Below are 12,715 nucleotides of genomic sequence, written 5' to 3'. Positions count from 1 at the left end.
CTTGGTGACTTTAACGATGCTCATAAACATCACTCTCTCTATCACACACACACAAGCCATAAAGCCTGCCTCTCTGAACAGACATAAATAGTACTGCTGCAGTCTTGTTCTGCTACAGTCCACAACAAGTGTGTCAATAGGGCAATAGTGTTTATTTGGGGTTTTATATCGAGAGTGAACTCAGTGTTTGATGTGTTCAATTCCAGCCCAGGCCATTTCCTGCATGTCCTCCCTTCTCTCTCCTACATTTCCTGTCACTCTACACGGTCTCTAGCCCAATGAAGCAGAAATTCCCCAAACTGTATGTGCACATGCATTTGTGTGTGTGTGTGTGTGTGCAGACTCACCCCTCTTTGTGTTTAAAGTGCTTGAATGCCAGGTTCAGAACCTCATGTACTAAAGCATCTGGCACTGGATGAAGAGGAATCTGGAACAGACACACGACAGGCAGTCAGACATACACACACAGACAGGCAGTCAGACACACACAGACAGACAGGCAGTCAGACACACACAGACAGACAGGCAGTCAGACACACACAGACAGACAGGCAGTCAGACACACACAGCAAGGCAATCAGACACACACAGACAGGCAATCAGACACACACAGACAGGCAATCAGACACACACAGACAGGCAATCAGACAGACAGACAGGCAGTCAGACACACACGACAGGCAGTCAGACACACACAGACAGACAGGCAGTCAGACACACACAGCAAGGCAATCAGACACAGACAGACAGGCAGTCAGACACACACAGACAGGCAGTCAGACACACACAGACAGGCAGTCAGACACACACAGACAGACACACAGGCCGATAGATGGGGAGACACATGCAGACAAGCAGGCAGGCAGCTCACCTGTTTTAAAACTTCTACTGAAACTAAACAGAACATGAAATCTATGGCTAGATCCCTCCTCTCCAGCAGGTAGTCTTTATCACGATGCTGTTCATCCCTGGAGGGAGGGAGGGAGGGAGGGAGGGAGGGAGGAAGGGAGGGAGGGAGGGAGGGAGGGAGGGAGGGAGGGAGGGAGGGAGGGAGGGAGGGAGGGAGGGAGGGAGGGAGGGAGGGAGGGAGGGAGGGAGGGAGGGGGGGAGGGGGGGAGGGAGAGAGAGAGAGGGGGAGGGATGGAGAGATTAAAGAACATTAAGTAAACTGAGAACACCCACGTGTGCAAGCCCAGTTATCCTTCAGTGAATAAGAACGAGAGAAGGAGAGCAGGGAGAGGAGGAACGTCTCACCCTTTGGACTTGGTGCTGGAGCGAGGCCTGTACTCGTAGGACTCGTCCTCGGTCCCGCTCTGGCGGCGGTACCAGTCAAACAGTGTCCGCAGCAGCGAGGGCAAACAGTGCTCTGCTATGGAGCTCATAGAGCTTATTAACTACACACACACACACAGAACACACACACAAACAGGACACACACGGAGATCAACATCAGTGTAGCACGATAATTCAGGAGAGAGAACAGCAGGGGGGGATAGATGAATAGATGTAGGGAGAGAGAGAGAAGGAAGAGACAAGCATGGAGGAATGGACAGATGGAGGGATGGAGAGAACTCAAGGAAAGAGAAAGCAGAGCAGGGAGAGTGGAGGAGGGATGAAGCGGAGGGAGGAGAGGAGAGGAGGAGGGAGCAGTGACCTCAGCTCAGAGTAACGTACAGTCCGTGCAGTATTGATTGTGTGGAGAGGGTGGTGTAGGGTGACAGGATGAGAGCTCCTCTCACCCTACTGACTGACCCTGGAGAGTCATAGTCTCTTGTCCTAGTACCAACCTAGACCCTTGTTCTAGCCATTAGACCCTAGCCCATTAAGACCCTAGACCCAGACTGCTAACTGTGCTAGCTGTGCTAGGGAGTGCTAGCGCATGCTCAGGGCAGCGTGATGAGGGGTAGAGGGAGAGTTATGTAATGACTCTCTGGCCTCCTGGCGCCAGACAGACACACTCCAGCACCCTGCTCTGATATACTGCTGAGGATGACACAGGCTTTCTCCCTCTCTTTCTCTTTCTCTCTCTCCCTCCCTCCCTCTCCTTCTCTCTCTCTCTCGCTCCATCACTGCCCATTATCGTTACCTTCTTTTCTCTCGTCCTCCCTCCATCCCTCTCTGCCTATTCTCTCTCCCCCCTCTCCATCACCCTGCCCCTTCTCTCTGTCCGTGTCTTTCACCTGCTTCACTTACAATGGCAGCAGCTGGATCTGTGGTTGGGGTGTTATGCTGAGCAAAGCACCCTGCACCATCACTCTCGTCCTGCACCCTGCAGCAGCCTGGTGTGTGTGTGTGTGTGTGTGTGTGTGTGAGGGGGGGCGGGCGGTGGGGGCAGAGCTATTGATTGGCTCAACTACTGTGCCATACAATAGGCTTGGTAGGGGAAGAGTTGGGGTGGTAGCGAGAGCATGCAAACACAACACAATCTAAACACCAACGATGGCACTGTCTAACTCGTATCCATATGTGTATGTAGATGTGTATGTATATCTATTCATCCACCCGTCTGTCTGGAACTGCCGTTAGGGGGAGACTCACCTGATCAAACTGTGCATCTTCTCCCCTCTGGAGAGATCTGGACAAGGGCTTTTCCTGGAGGACAGAGGAGAGGAGAGAAAGAGAAAAATAAAATAAAAAAGAGTTGCGAGACAACTGCGATTAGAGAGACCCGCTCCAAGAAAAAGGTATCATAACAGAAGGATACATCCTTAAACTTTACCTCTATACTCTCCATTCTGATCCCCCTCTCCCCACTCTCTCTCCCCTCTCTGCTCCTTATCCAACCTCCACCTGCTCCCCCCAGACCACCCCCCCACCCCCAGACCACCCCCCTACTCACCAGGGGCTCTGCCATCACCACCTCTATCTTCTTCTCCGCCAGCACGGCAAACTCGGCGAACAGGCTCTTGATGACGAACTCCCCCGGCTTGAGCTCGGGGTCGATGGTGATGCTGGACATGATGGCGGCCGAGCGCTTCTCCCACGAGGGGGGGGCCGTGGGGGGGGGGCGCCGTCTGCTCACGCTGCTGACCGGGGCCGAGGCTGCAGGGACACGGGGGTCAGAGGTCAGGGGGTTAGAGAGGACACGGACAGGTCAGTAGTGATGCTAACAGACAAACACATAAGCCAACTAAACCCAAGGACCGGAACCAAGAACAGGGCTCAGAACCCAGGAACTAGAACCCAGGTACCAGAACCAGGTACCAGGGACAAGTCACCAGGAACAGGGCTCAGCTCAGCTGACCTTTCACCTCTTCCCTCCCAGGAAACATCCTGCTCCCTGTTTCTTCCTGGTTACCATGGGAACACCCGTGCCTTCCCAAAAGTTCAAACAATAGTAATGGCTAAAACATGGCCAGTAAAACTCAATGAAACTGTGGAGACGTTCACACCCAGCAACTGATCTAAAACAAACAAGGAGAGACTGCGTGTGTGTGTGTGTCATGGAACCCCCTCCCTCCCCCTCGCAGGCTCATTGGCTGGCTGTACAGTACAGTGATGCACCTGTCCCGCACACACACACAGGAGGAGGAGAGAGAGAGAGAGAGAGAGACAGCGAGCGGGAGAAAGGAGATGAGAGGGAAAGGGAGAAGGAGGAGAGGAGGGGGAGAGAGGAGCTGGACCAGAGAAGATACACCAGGTCCAGTAGTGGAGGTGCAGGCTAGCGGGGCCAGCCTGGGCCCAGAGAGGCCAGAGAGAGCAGGGTTACACAACATGACACAGCAGCCACACCTCAGCTCTGTATAAATAGCTGCTCTGCTCTCAGTTCCTCCTCTGGCCCTGAGGAACAATGGAGAACACACCCTCAAACCTGCCAACCGGGGCTGTGTGTGTGCTACTGGCCTGTTCCACCACCTTCCAGTTACACTGGTGAGAATATCTGACTCCTTGAGCATGCTGGACACTAGGGGCGCAGCAGACTAGACCTGGCTTACAGGAGGGAGAGAGGAGAGCTGGAGGAGAGCGGAGGGGTGGGGTGGAGAGGAGGCCTTTACAGGATGTTCAAAGCCCTGGCTCAGACACAGGGGCATCTCAGCTGTTCATAGACAGTGCTGGGGGGGTCGGGAGGGGCTGCTGGGGGAGGGGGACTCTAGGAACAAGCTGAGGAGGGCAAAGTACGCAGGGGGCCAGAACATTCTGGAACATCAAATGTGTAGATCAGGAGGAAAGAAGGAGAGGCAGAGAGAACGAGAGAGAGAGAGAGAGAGAGAGAGAGAGGAGAGAAAAAGCGGGAGAGAGCAGTTGGCAGGGAGGGTTACTGACAGTTACTACTCATTGTTTCTAGAGAGAGACTGGAAGCTGGCAGCGAACATTGGGGGGGGGGGGGGAAAGAGGGGGAGAATAGGAGGCGAGAGGGGGGAGAGAGAGGGGCTAAAGGGACAAGAAAGGAGGGTGAAAGGAGAGAGAGCGAGGAAGGGAAGAGAAAGGGTGGTGAGAGAGGGGCCGAGGGTGCATTCTTTTGAGAGAAAAAAAGTGAAGAAAAAACGAGTTGTTTACCCAACGGTCAGCTTGGCCTTCTACTGAACGCGATGCCAACTCACACTCAGGTTGAGTAACCATCGTGCTCACTGGTAGCACCAGGCAGGATGGCGCTACTGTGTGTGTGTGTGTGCGCGTGCGAGAGAGAGAGAGTGTGTGTGTGTATGTGGGGGTGTGTGTGTGTGTGTGTGTGCGAGAGAGAGAGAGAGAGAGAGAGAGAGTGAGAGAGCGAGAGAGAGAGCGAGAGAGAGAGAGAGAGAGAGTGCGCGTGTGTGACAGTGTGTATGCATGTGTGTAAGAAAAGCATATCTGAAAAGTTGCTTCACTCTGACTCTCCCAAAAACATAGTTTTAGAAGTTAGTCACATGATCACATCAGGCCAACCAGGACACTGATTAACCAACATGTCCTCAACCACACATGTCCATAGGGATGAGTTAGAGGTCCAGCCGGCATGGGCCTGATCCATGGACTGTGCGTATGTGAGTGCGTATGGTGTGTGCATCCCTACATGCAAACAGCCTGAACAGTCACATAGTGACTCCTGCTGAAACCTTCTACCCCTTCCTTCCCTCTCTCCCTCTCTCCCTCTCTCTCTCCCCTCCCTCCTCCCTCCCTCTCCCTCCCCTCCCTCTCCCTCCCTCTCCCTCCCTCCCTCACTCTCCCTCTCCCCCTCTCAACAGACAGACAGGCAGATACCGGCAGAGTGAGACCGACAAGGTACCAGACAGACAGACCAACAGAGAGAGACAGGCAGAGAGAGACAGAGAGAGAGACAGGCAGGCAGAGAGAGACAGACAGAGAGACAGGCAGGCAGAGAGAGACAGACAGAGAGACAGGCAGCGGGCTCTCAGGATGTGTGCTGTACAGGAAGGCTAATAATGGTCAGCAACCACAAGCCAGATCAATGAAGAAACATTAGCCGTCCCTGAGGAGAGAGAAGGAGAAACAGGCGGAGAGCAGAGGGGGAAAGGAGAGGGAATGAGGGGGAGCCAGGACAAAGAGAGGAGGAGGAAAGAGAGGATGAGGAGAGTGCGAGAGAAGGATGGAGTCTCGTGCAGACACATTTACCCAGACAGCTGACCGGCAAGGAAGAAGAAAGAAAGAGACGTAGACTTTCTATGCTCTTCATTGAGACATTCTCACATTGAGGGAGGGAGTGAATGAGAGAGGGAGAGAGTGAATGAGAGATTGAATGAGTGAGAGAGAGACAGAGAGTATTTCCTGTCAGTGAGTAATCAGTTTAGGTATCTCAAGGAGTCCCCTGGGTACAGCTAGGAGGAGAGACCAGGAGGAGAGAGAGAGACCGGGAAGACATTCAGAGACCTTCCAAGTTTACCTGCTCAAGCCTCTAACCTGCTAACACTGGTCTCTCTCTCCTCTATCCTGCTAACACTGGTCTCTCTCTCCTCTATCCTGCTAACACTGGTCTCTCTCTCCTCTATCCTGCTAACACTGGTATCTCTATCCTCTATCCTGCTAACACTGGTCTCTCTCTCCTCTATCCTGCTAACACTGGTATCTCTATCCTCTAACCTGCTAATGCTGGTCTCTTTCTTACCGCTCACCTCTAACCTGCACTAGTCTTTCTTTTTCTCCCCCTCACCTGTTGGGCCTCCAACAGAGGAAGCTCTTTCATCTTCAGGTTGCGTGTGAGGATGTGTAAACACCAAGCAGACCGTGCAGGCTGTTGACAGATAACCATGTTGCAGACCAGGGTGGTATGTAAACACAGGGAGAGGAGATGAGAGGAGGCAAGGGGAGAGATGGAGCAAAGTAGAGATGGAGGAGAGGAGACGAGAGGAGAGATGGAGGAAAGGAGCGATGGAGGAAAGGAGACGAGAGGAGAGATGGAGGAAAGGAGAGATGGAGGAGTGAAGAGGGGAGGAGAGGAAAGGAGAAGAGGATAGATGGAGGGAGAGAAAAGAGGAGAAGAAAGGGAGAGAGGGAGGGAGGAGAGAGGGGCCTAGCAGGATACTCACAGCTCCAGGACTTCAGCAGCGACTGATGTTGATCTCAAAGAAGACAGAATCGTGCAGGCTCAGCATGACGTCTATCTAGCTTGGCGGCCGCAGCACAGGCCGAGCACCCTGCGCTGTCCTCTCTCTCTCTCTCTCTCTCTCACACACACACACACACACACACACGTCCTCACACACGCATACACCTTCTTCCTCACACCCCTCCGGTAACACAAGGCTGTCCTAGCCTCCACAGCAGGTCTGGGAGGTCATCCTGAGAAACACCTGAGAGGGCTGGAGGACGGAGGTCCGTGGGGAGGAGCACTGCTCCCGTCTGCTCCTCACTGCTCCTCGCTCCTTCCTACTTGGACCTTAGTGAAGATCTCAGTGTGTCCTCCATTCACTAGTCCCACCAGACTCCTCAGCTTCTAAGCTGGTCCAGTTCTGGTTCTCTTCAGGTTCTGGCTGTCAGGTCCTGGTTCGCCTAGCTACCTGGCCGCTAGCAGAACCCAGCAGTACTCTCCTCGCAGGAGAACGAGAGGTGGAACGGAGTGCTCAGAACGGAGCGATATTCCCTCTGCTCTCCTCTTCCTGTGTGAGCCTGCAAGCTCTGTCAGCTATTCTCCACCCCCCCCCCCCCCCCCCCCCCCCCCCCCCCCGGTCTCACTCGCCATTCGCTGGTGGACAACTCCTCCCCTCACTCACTGGCTCTTGTTCTCTCTCTCAGTGATGGCTCCCCCCTCCCTCCCCCATGCTGGTCCACAGAGAGGGTTTTGTTTCAATAGCTGGGATGGGAGGGGGGGGAGGCGGTGATGTCATCAGAGTGCTGCGAGTGTTTTCTGGCCCTGTTCCCAGTCTACTAACACCGAACCCCTCTCCACCAGCCAATAACACAACAGCACCCCTCTCCCCCGCCCAATCACACTACAGCAGCCCTCTCCCCCAGCCAATCACAAGACCACTTCCTGTTTGCTTCTCAGAAATACTGATGCGTCATCTTAGACTGCAGCAGGAAGGAAAGGAGAGAGAGAATAGAAAGAGAGAGAAGAGAAAGGAGAAAAGAGAAGAGAGGAGGAGGGGGAAGAGAGAAAGGGGGAGGAAGAGAAGTAGAGTGAGAGGGGAGAGGAGGAAGGAGGTACACACACACACACAGAGACACACACACACACACACACACACGCACTCCGCAGCAGTGTACTTCCACATCCATTGTAACTTCATTCAGCACTGTTCCAAGCCAAACAGGAAAATATAGGCCTCCGCTAAAAATACTCAAACATTCCAGCTATAAAAGTCTGTTTCTCACACACGCCCAACTCCTGCTGAAGCCTAAACACACCAACAGACAGGGTTGCACACAAGACTGGTTTAGACGTTTGACCTTTCACCTGCCAGGGTCAACACACTGAACCACACCCAGAGGGCACAGTTACGTCACTGTTTAAAGCCATCAGTGTGCATGAATGTGCGTGTGTGCGTGCGTGCGAAGGACTTACAAGGACACAGACAGACACATGACAACCACAGACACAGGGCTGATCTGAAGATTAGCGTTGTTCACTAAACATTCTCAGAGCACCCAGAAGACGCACACCAACAAAGTCTGCCGTTTATCTCTCTGGTTCAATCTCTGCCTCTGCCTTCTCTCCTTCTCTTTCTATCTCTATCTTTCTTTCTCCCTCGCTCTCTGCCCCTGCTTTCTTCTTTCTCTCTCTCTCTCTCTCCCTGGACCACATGACTGCCCTCATGCAAAACAGACCACAGCTCATTGTAAACAAACACACTCCCACAAGGACTGCTTTGTCACACTACCCCCCCCCTCCCTCCCTCCCAGTCCCTCAGCTCTCCCTCCTCATCACCCTCCCAAGTCCCTCATCCCTCCACCTCCTCACCTTTCCCTACTCACCCCCCTCCATTCTGCAGCTCTGCAGTGTCCTGGCTCTAAGGAAGCCTTCTAGAACTGTACTCCACTGAGCGACTGAAACAGTGCCTGCTGCAATGCATCCTGGGATGTCCGTCCTCGTGCAGTAAACACCAGTGTACTGACAGCTCTGTTCCATCAAGACACACCTGACCTGTCCATGTTGACACACACAAACACGCACCTTTGTTGGTGTAAACAGAAGTCAGTTTCTCTGGAATGCGGCACCAAATCAACAAGATGAACAGTCAACCGAAAGGGTATTAAAGGCCAAGAGATGGACAGGATTACACAATGTATAGCTAGCTAAGCTAACGGTGCACAGTGGTCAGAGTTAGCTTGCTAAGCTAACAGTGCACAGTGGTTGCAGTAAGCTAGCTAAGCTAACAGTGTGCAGTGGTCAGCGTGAGCTAGCTAAGCTAAAAGTGCATAGTGCTTAGAGGTAGATAGCAATCTAACAATGTACGGTAGAAGATAACATGCAAAGCTAACAATGTACAGTCGTAGTTAGCTAAATTGACACAGTTATCTAAACTGTAATGTGAGTGTCTGCAAAGGTCTTTAGAGTAGGTAGCTGTGTGATAAGTAGCTGTGTGATTGACAGCTAGCTCTCCAGGCTTAAGAGCCAGGCTTCAGACCCAGGACAGGCACTTCCTGTCCAGGCACTTCCTGTCCTGGGTGCTCTTCACCAGGGATGGGGGAAGAAGAACGATGGATAGATAGAGCTGTAACTCCAACCCTTGACTAAATCACATTTAGTTAGTTCTTTTTTTACAAGAGGTGGCACAGGGCGCTGCCCAGATGCCCTCAGATCAGCACGTGTTTAACTAACCCCAACACTACTGATGGTAGAAGACACCACACACCATCTGCATCCAGACTGGTTTGGTCCAGTCCCAGTCTGGCAGAGCCTTGTGAACATGGATGCTTCATTAAGCATGACTCGTCTTCCCTGACTCGAGAACGTCTGGGCCATGACCACCACACCGTGTCGGGGGGGGGGGCTCTCTGGGGGGGAACGAGGATGAAGAGGAGGAAGGCTAACCCGTGTCAGTCTCTGCGGTTGCAGGCAGGATATGAGTCACGATGAAATGTGGTGATGAAATCCACATCCGCAATAATAAACACACGCCATAGACACACACACGCCATACGCACACACCCCATGGTGAACTACAACAACAGCAGCCAGCATACTTCACCGGCTATTTCTACCCCCAACCCTTGGAGAAGAGGAGTCAACAGTGGAGTCTCACAGTAGCGGACCGATACGAGGCTGCCTGTGCTAGAGCAAGGAGAAGAACGCACATTTCCTTGTCTGCGTTACGCACTGCATGCAACAGTTCCTACTTGGTAAGGTCAGCTGCTGTACTGACTAAAAGTTAAAGTATGTCACTCGGGACGCAGCCTAGAACCAGCCACACCAGGCCAGGTTTTCTTGATCGCCTGCCGTCTCTGTGGAAGTATCTCCACCAGGGCAGTTAGTAAAGCCACTTTGCAGAGAATTAAATACCAAATCCGGAGAGGCAGTCGTTCCAGGAGAGAGCAGCTTTGAGGTCAGAGGAGGACAGCACCCACGGAGAACCATGGAAACAAACACAAACACACGCGCACACACACACACACACTGGTTTAACCTGATGAGAGACAACATGATCCGAGACAACATTGGCTCCAGTGTCACCTGTTCATACAGATGCTAACTCATGTTACCCAGGTTGCTGTCTGACCATTACGCATGCTAACTCAGCTCTAGCTGCAGATGCCAACACAGATAGCTGCAGCAGCCAGGTCAAACCAGTGCTGACTCAGCTAAGAGCATGAATACAGATGCTAACTCAGCTAGCACTACCTGGTTAGCCAGCAACTGAGGTAAGGTGGCCTGGTTTTTCCAGGAAATGTACCCAACAACAGGGCACTGTGCACACAGTCAACACCCGCTATTGAAAAGAGATCCTACAAGCACACACCCAGTCAGACACACACACACCCTTCATTTCAGGGGAAAAAACTTGCAGCACACCCTTTAACCAAATACCTTTCCTAATCAAATCAATCTCCGGAGACAGCTTCTATCGAGCTTAGTGATGAGGTCACGGTGTGCCTGCCTGAGACATGACACAGTACCACCTCGAAAACTAGGAGAGCATCAGAGAAGAGAGGCGAGGGGGAGGAGAGAGGAGGAAAGGAAGCGAGGATGAGAGGAGAGTAGAAGGGGAGAAAGGACAGAAGGAGAGGAGGACAGGAGGATCTTCAAGCCACAAGGACACTATAGACCCCTCAGAAAGCTCTCACACACACACACACACACACACACACACACACACACACACACAACTCACCCATGACGACCACACCCACCACAAGCATCGTCATCGTCAGGATAGGAGAGTTCTCGTCTAATATGGAGGAGGTGTCCTGGTCGAGGAGAAACAGACAGGCAGAGAGGGAGAGAGAGAAAGAGAAGATTAGGAGAAGAGGGGAGAGAGAAAGGGTTGAAACAGGGCTGAGTCTGAGGCGGGGGGGGAGGGGAGTCTGGACCCCCTGCTGCCTCCAAACAGGAAAGCCCTGAAGGGGCCTTCAGCACGAGGCTGGGCCTATCAGGACAGATCTGCCTGCAATGACTCTACTGACTAACCTGAACCAAGATGCCCCTCTGCCCTCTCTGCCTCTATTGCCCTGTCTCTGCCTCTATTGCCCTGTCTCTGGCCTCTCTCGAACTAGATGATTATGCAATTAGTTCAATCACAGAGAAAAACAAACTCTCTGACCCAGTCTAGCGATAATAAAACTAGGTCTAAAGGTAACTAAGGAGACTAAAACCCTTTTATCATACTGTAAGACTAACAGATAAAACCTAGTCTAGTCTGGTCCAACTCTGCTCTGGTCTCCAGATGCGACCAGAGATGAACACTAGGCTCAGTCATGTGGTGGAGCCACCTACTTACCCTAACCAATTTGACATTTTATCCAAAGCGATGTACAAGTTAGTAGTTCATGTAGTATATGTATAGCAGAAAATCAAGGTTCAGAAGTGTGTAGTTCAGTCAAGGAACTGTCTGTATGTACCAAGCATAGTGCAGAGTAAACACATCTCAGCTACCTGCCACGGTGAACAACAATAACATCTCGATATCTCAATGTTAACCCACATCTTAGTCACCGTGTCACTGCTACTACAGGATACAGCAGACAGGACTGCACGACATGCAGAAAGAGGACTGCACAATCACAGCTTTTATGGTCGTAATAACTCTAGCTAATAACTGTATCTGGCCTCTGCGCGAGACACCTCTACAATACAGCCACCACCTCTAGAACAGCCCAGAGCTAACAGCCCAGAGCTTACAGCCCAGAGCTAACAGCCCAGAGCTAACAGCCCAGAGCTTACAGCCCAGAGCTTACAGCCCAGAGCTTACAGCCCAGAGCTAACAGCCCAGAGCTTACAGCCCAGAGCTAACAGCCCAGAGCTAACAGCCCAGAGCTTACAGCCCAGAGCTTACAGCCCAGAGCTAACAGCCCAGAGCTAACAGCCCAGAGCTAACAGCCCAGAGCTAACAGCCCAGAGCTAACAGCCAGAGCTAACAGCCCAGAGCTAACAGCCCAGAGCTTACAGCCCAGAGCTAACAGCCCAGAGCTTACAGCCCAGAGCTTACAGCCCAGAGCTAACAGCCCAGAGCTAACAGCCCAGAGCTTACAGCCCAGAGCTAACAGCCCAGAGCTTACAGCCCAGAGCTAACAGCCCAGAGCTAACAGCCCAGAGCTAACAGCCCAGAGCTAACAGCACTGCTCAGGCCATGACCCCTGATCCCTCTCTTTATCCCTCCCCTCTCTCTCACCCTTCCTGACCCCTCTCTCCCTCCCTGACCTCTGAACCCCGTCTGTCCTGGGTACCTCTCAGGCCAGTGGGGCGTGGGGGGCCTGGCGAAGGTGTCCTCCTCCTGGACGGTCGAGACCATGGCCAGCAGGCTCAGGCGCTTCATGCTCAGCAGGCGGGGGCCCGTCCTCCCGCGGCAACGCCGCCGCCCCCCTTCCCCCGCGACAACGCCGTCTCCGGGGCAACCCCCTCCCCTGATATTACCGTGGGGACCAGGCTCCTTAGGAACTCCATCTCCGCGCACCACGCCTCGCTACCTTCTTTATCACTCTCTCTCCCTCTCTGCCTCTATACGTCAATGTCTCTCTCTGCACAACAAGTCTTCATCTCTCTCTCTTTATGCTTCTTCACTTGTCTCTTTGTAGCTCTCCCTCTCTTAGTCCAGCTCTCGGTCCAACTGCTCTGTCACTGTGTGGCCTTGGTCCTGCAACCCCATCTCACCCCGACTCCCTTCTCTCCCTCTCCCTCTCTTTCTCT

The 12,715-nt window shown here is 52.9% G+C and overlaps 1 protein-coding gene across 8 annotated transcripts in view; it reads right to left on the bottom strand.

Moving 5' to 3' along the window:
* Positions 1–12,715, bottom strand: part of fryl (furry homolog, like) — a 53,284-nt gene that overhangs the window by 31,011 nt on the left and 9,558 nt on the right. For 6 of the 8 annotated variants that reach the window (XM_067230058.1, XM_067230061.1, XM_067230054.1 and 3 more), the window contains 5 exons: positions 2,840–3,042; positions 2,539–2,592; positions 1,255–1,394; positions 872–968; positions 348–427 (listed from right to left, as the gene is read on the bottom strand). In XM_067230058.1, the coding sequence (XP_067086159.1) occupies positions 348–427; positions 872–968; positions 1,255–1,394; positions 2,539–2,592; positions 2,840–2,959 (491 nt within the window). In that variant the 5' untranslated portion in view covers positions 2,960–3,042. Of the gene's footprint in view, positions 1–347; positions 428–871; positions 969–1,254; positions 1,395–2,538; positions 2,593–2,839; positions 3,043–6,461; positions 6,964–12,255; positions 12,686–12,715 lie in introns of those variants that run through there. The other 2 variants (XM_067230060.1, XM_067230059.1) reach the window with 2 other exon arrangements.

The sequence above is a fragment of the Osmerus mordax genome, chromosome 26 (genome assembly GCF_038355195.1).
Source record: "Osmerus mordax isolate fOsmMor3 chromosome 26, fOsmMor3.pri, whole genome shotgun sequence".
Lineage (NCBI taxonomy): Eukaryota > Metazoa > Chordata > Actinopteri > Osmeriformes > Osmeridae > Osmerus > Osmerus mordax.
The sequence above is the reverse complement of the archived record's forward strand: the minus strand, read 5'-3'. Positions and strand labels throughout refer to the sequence as shown.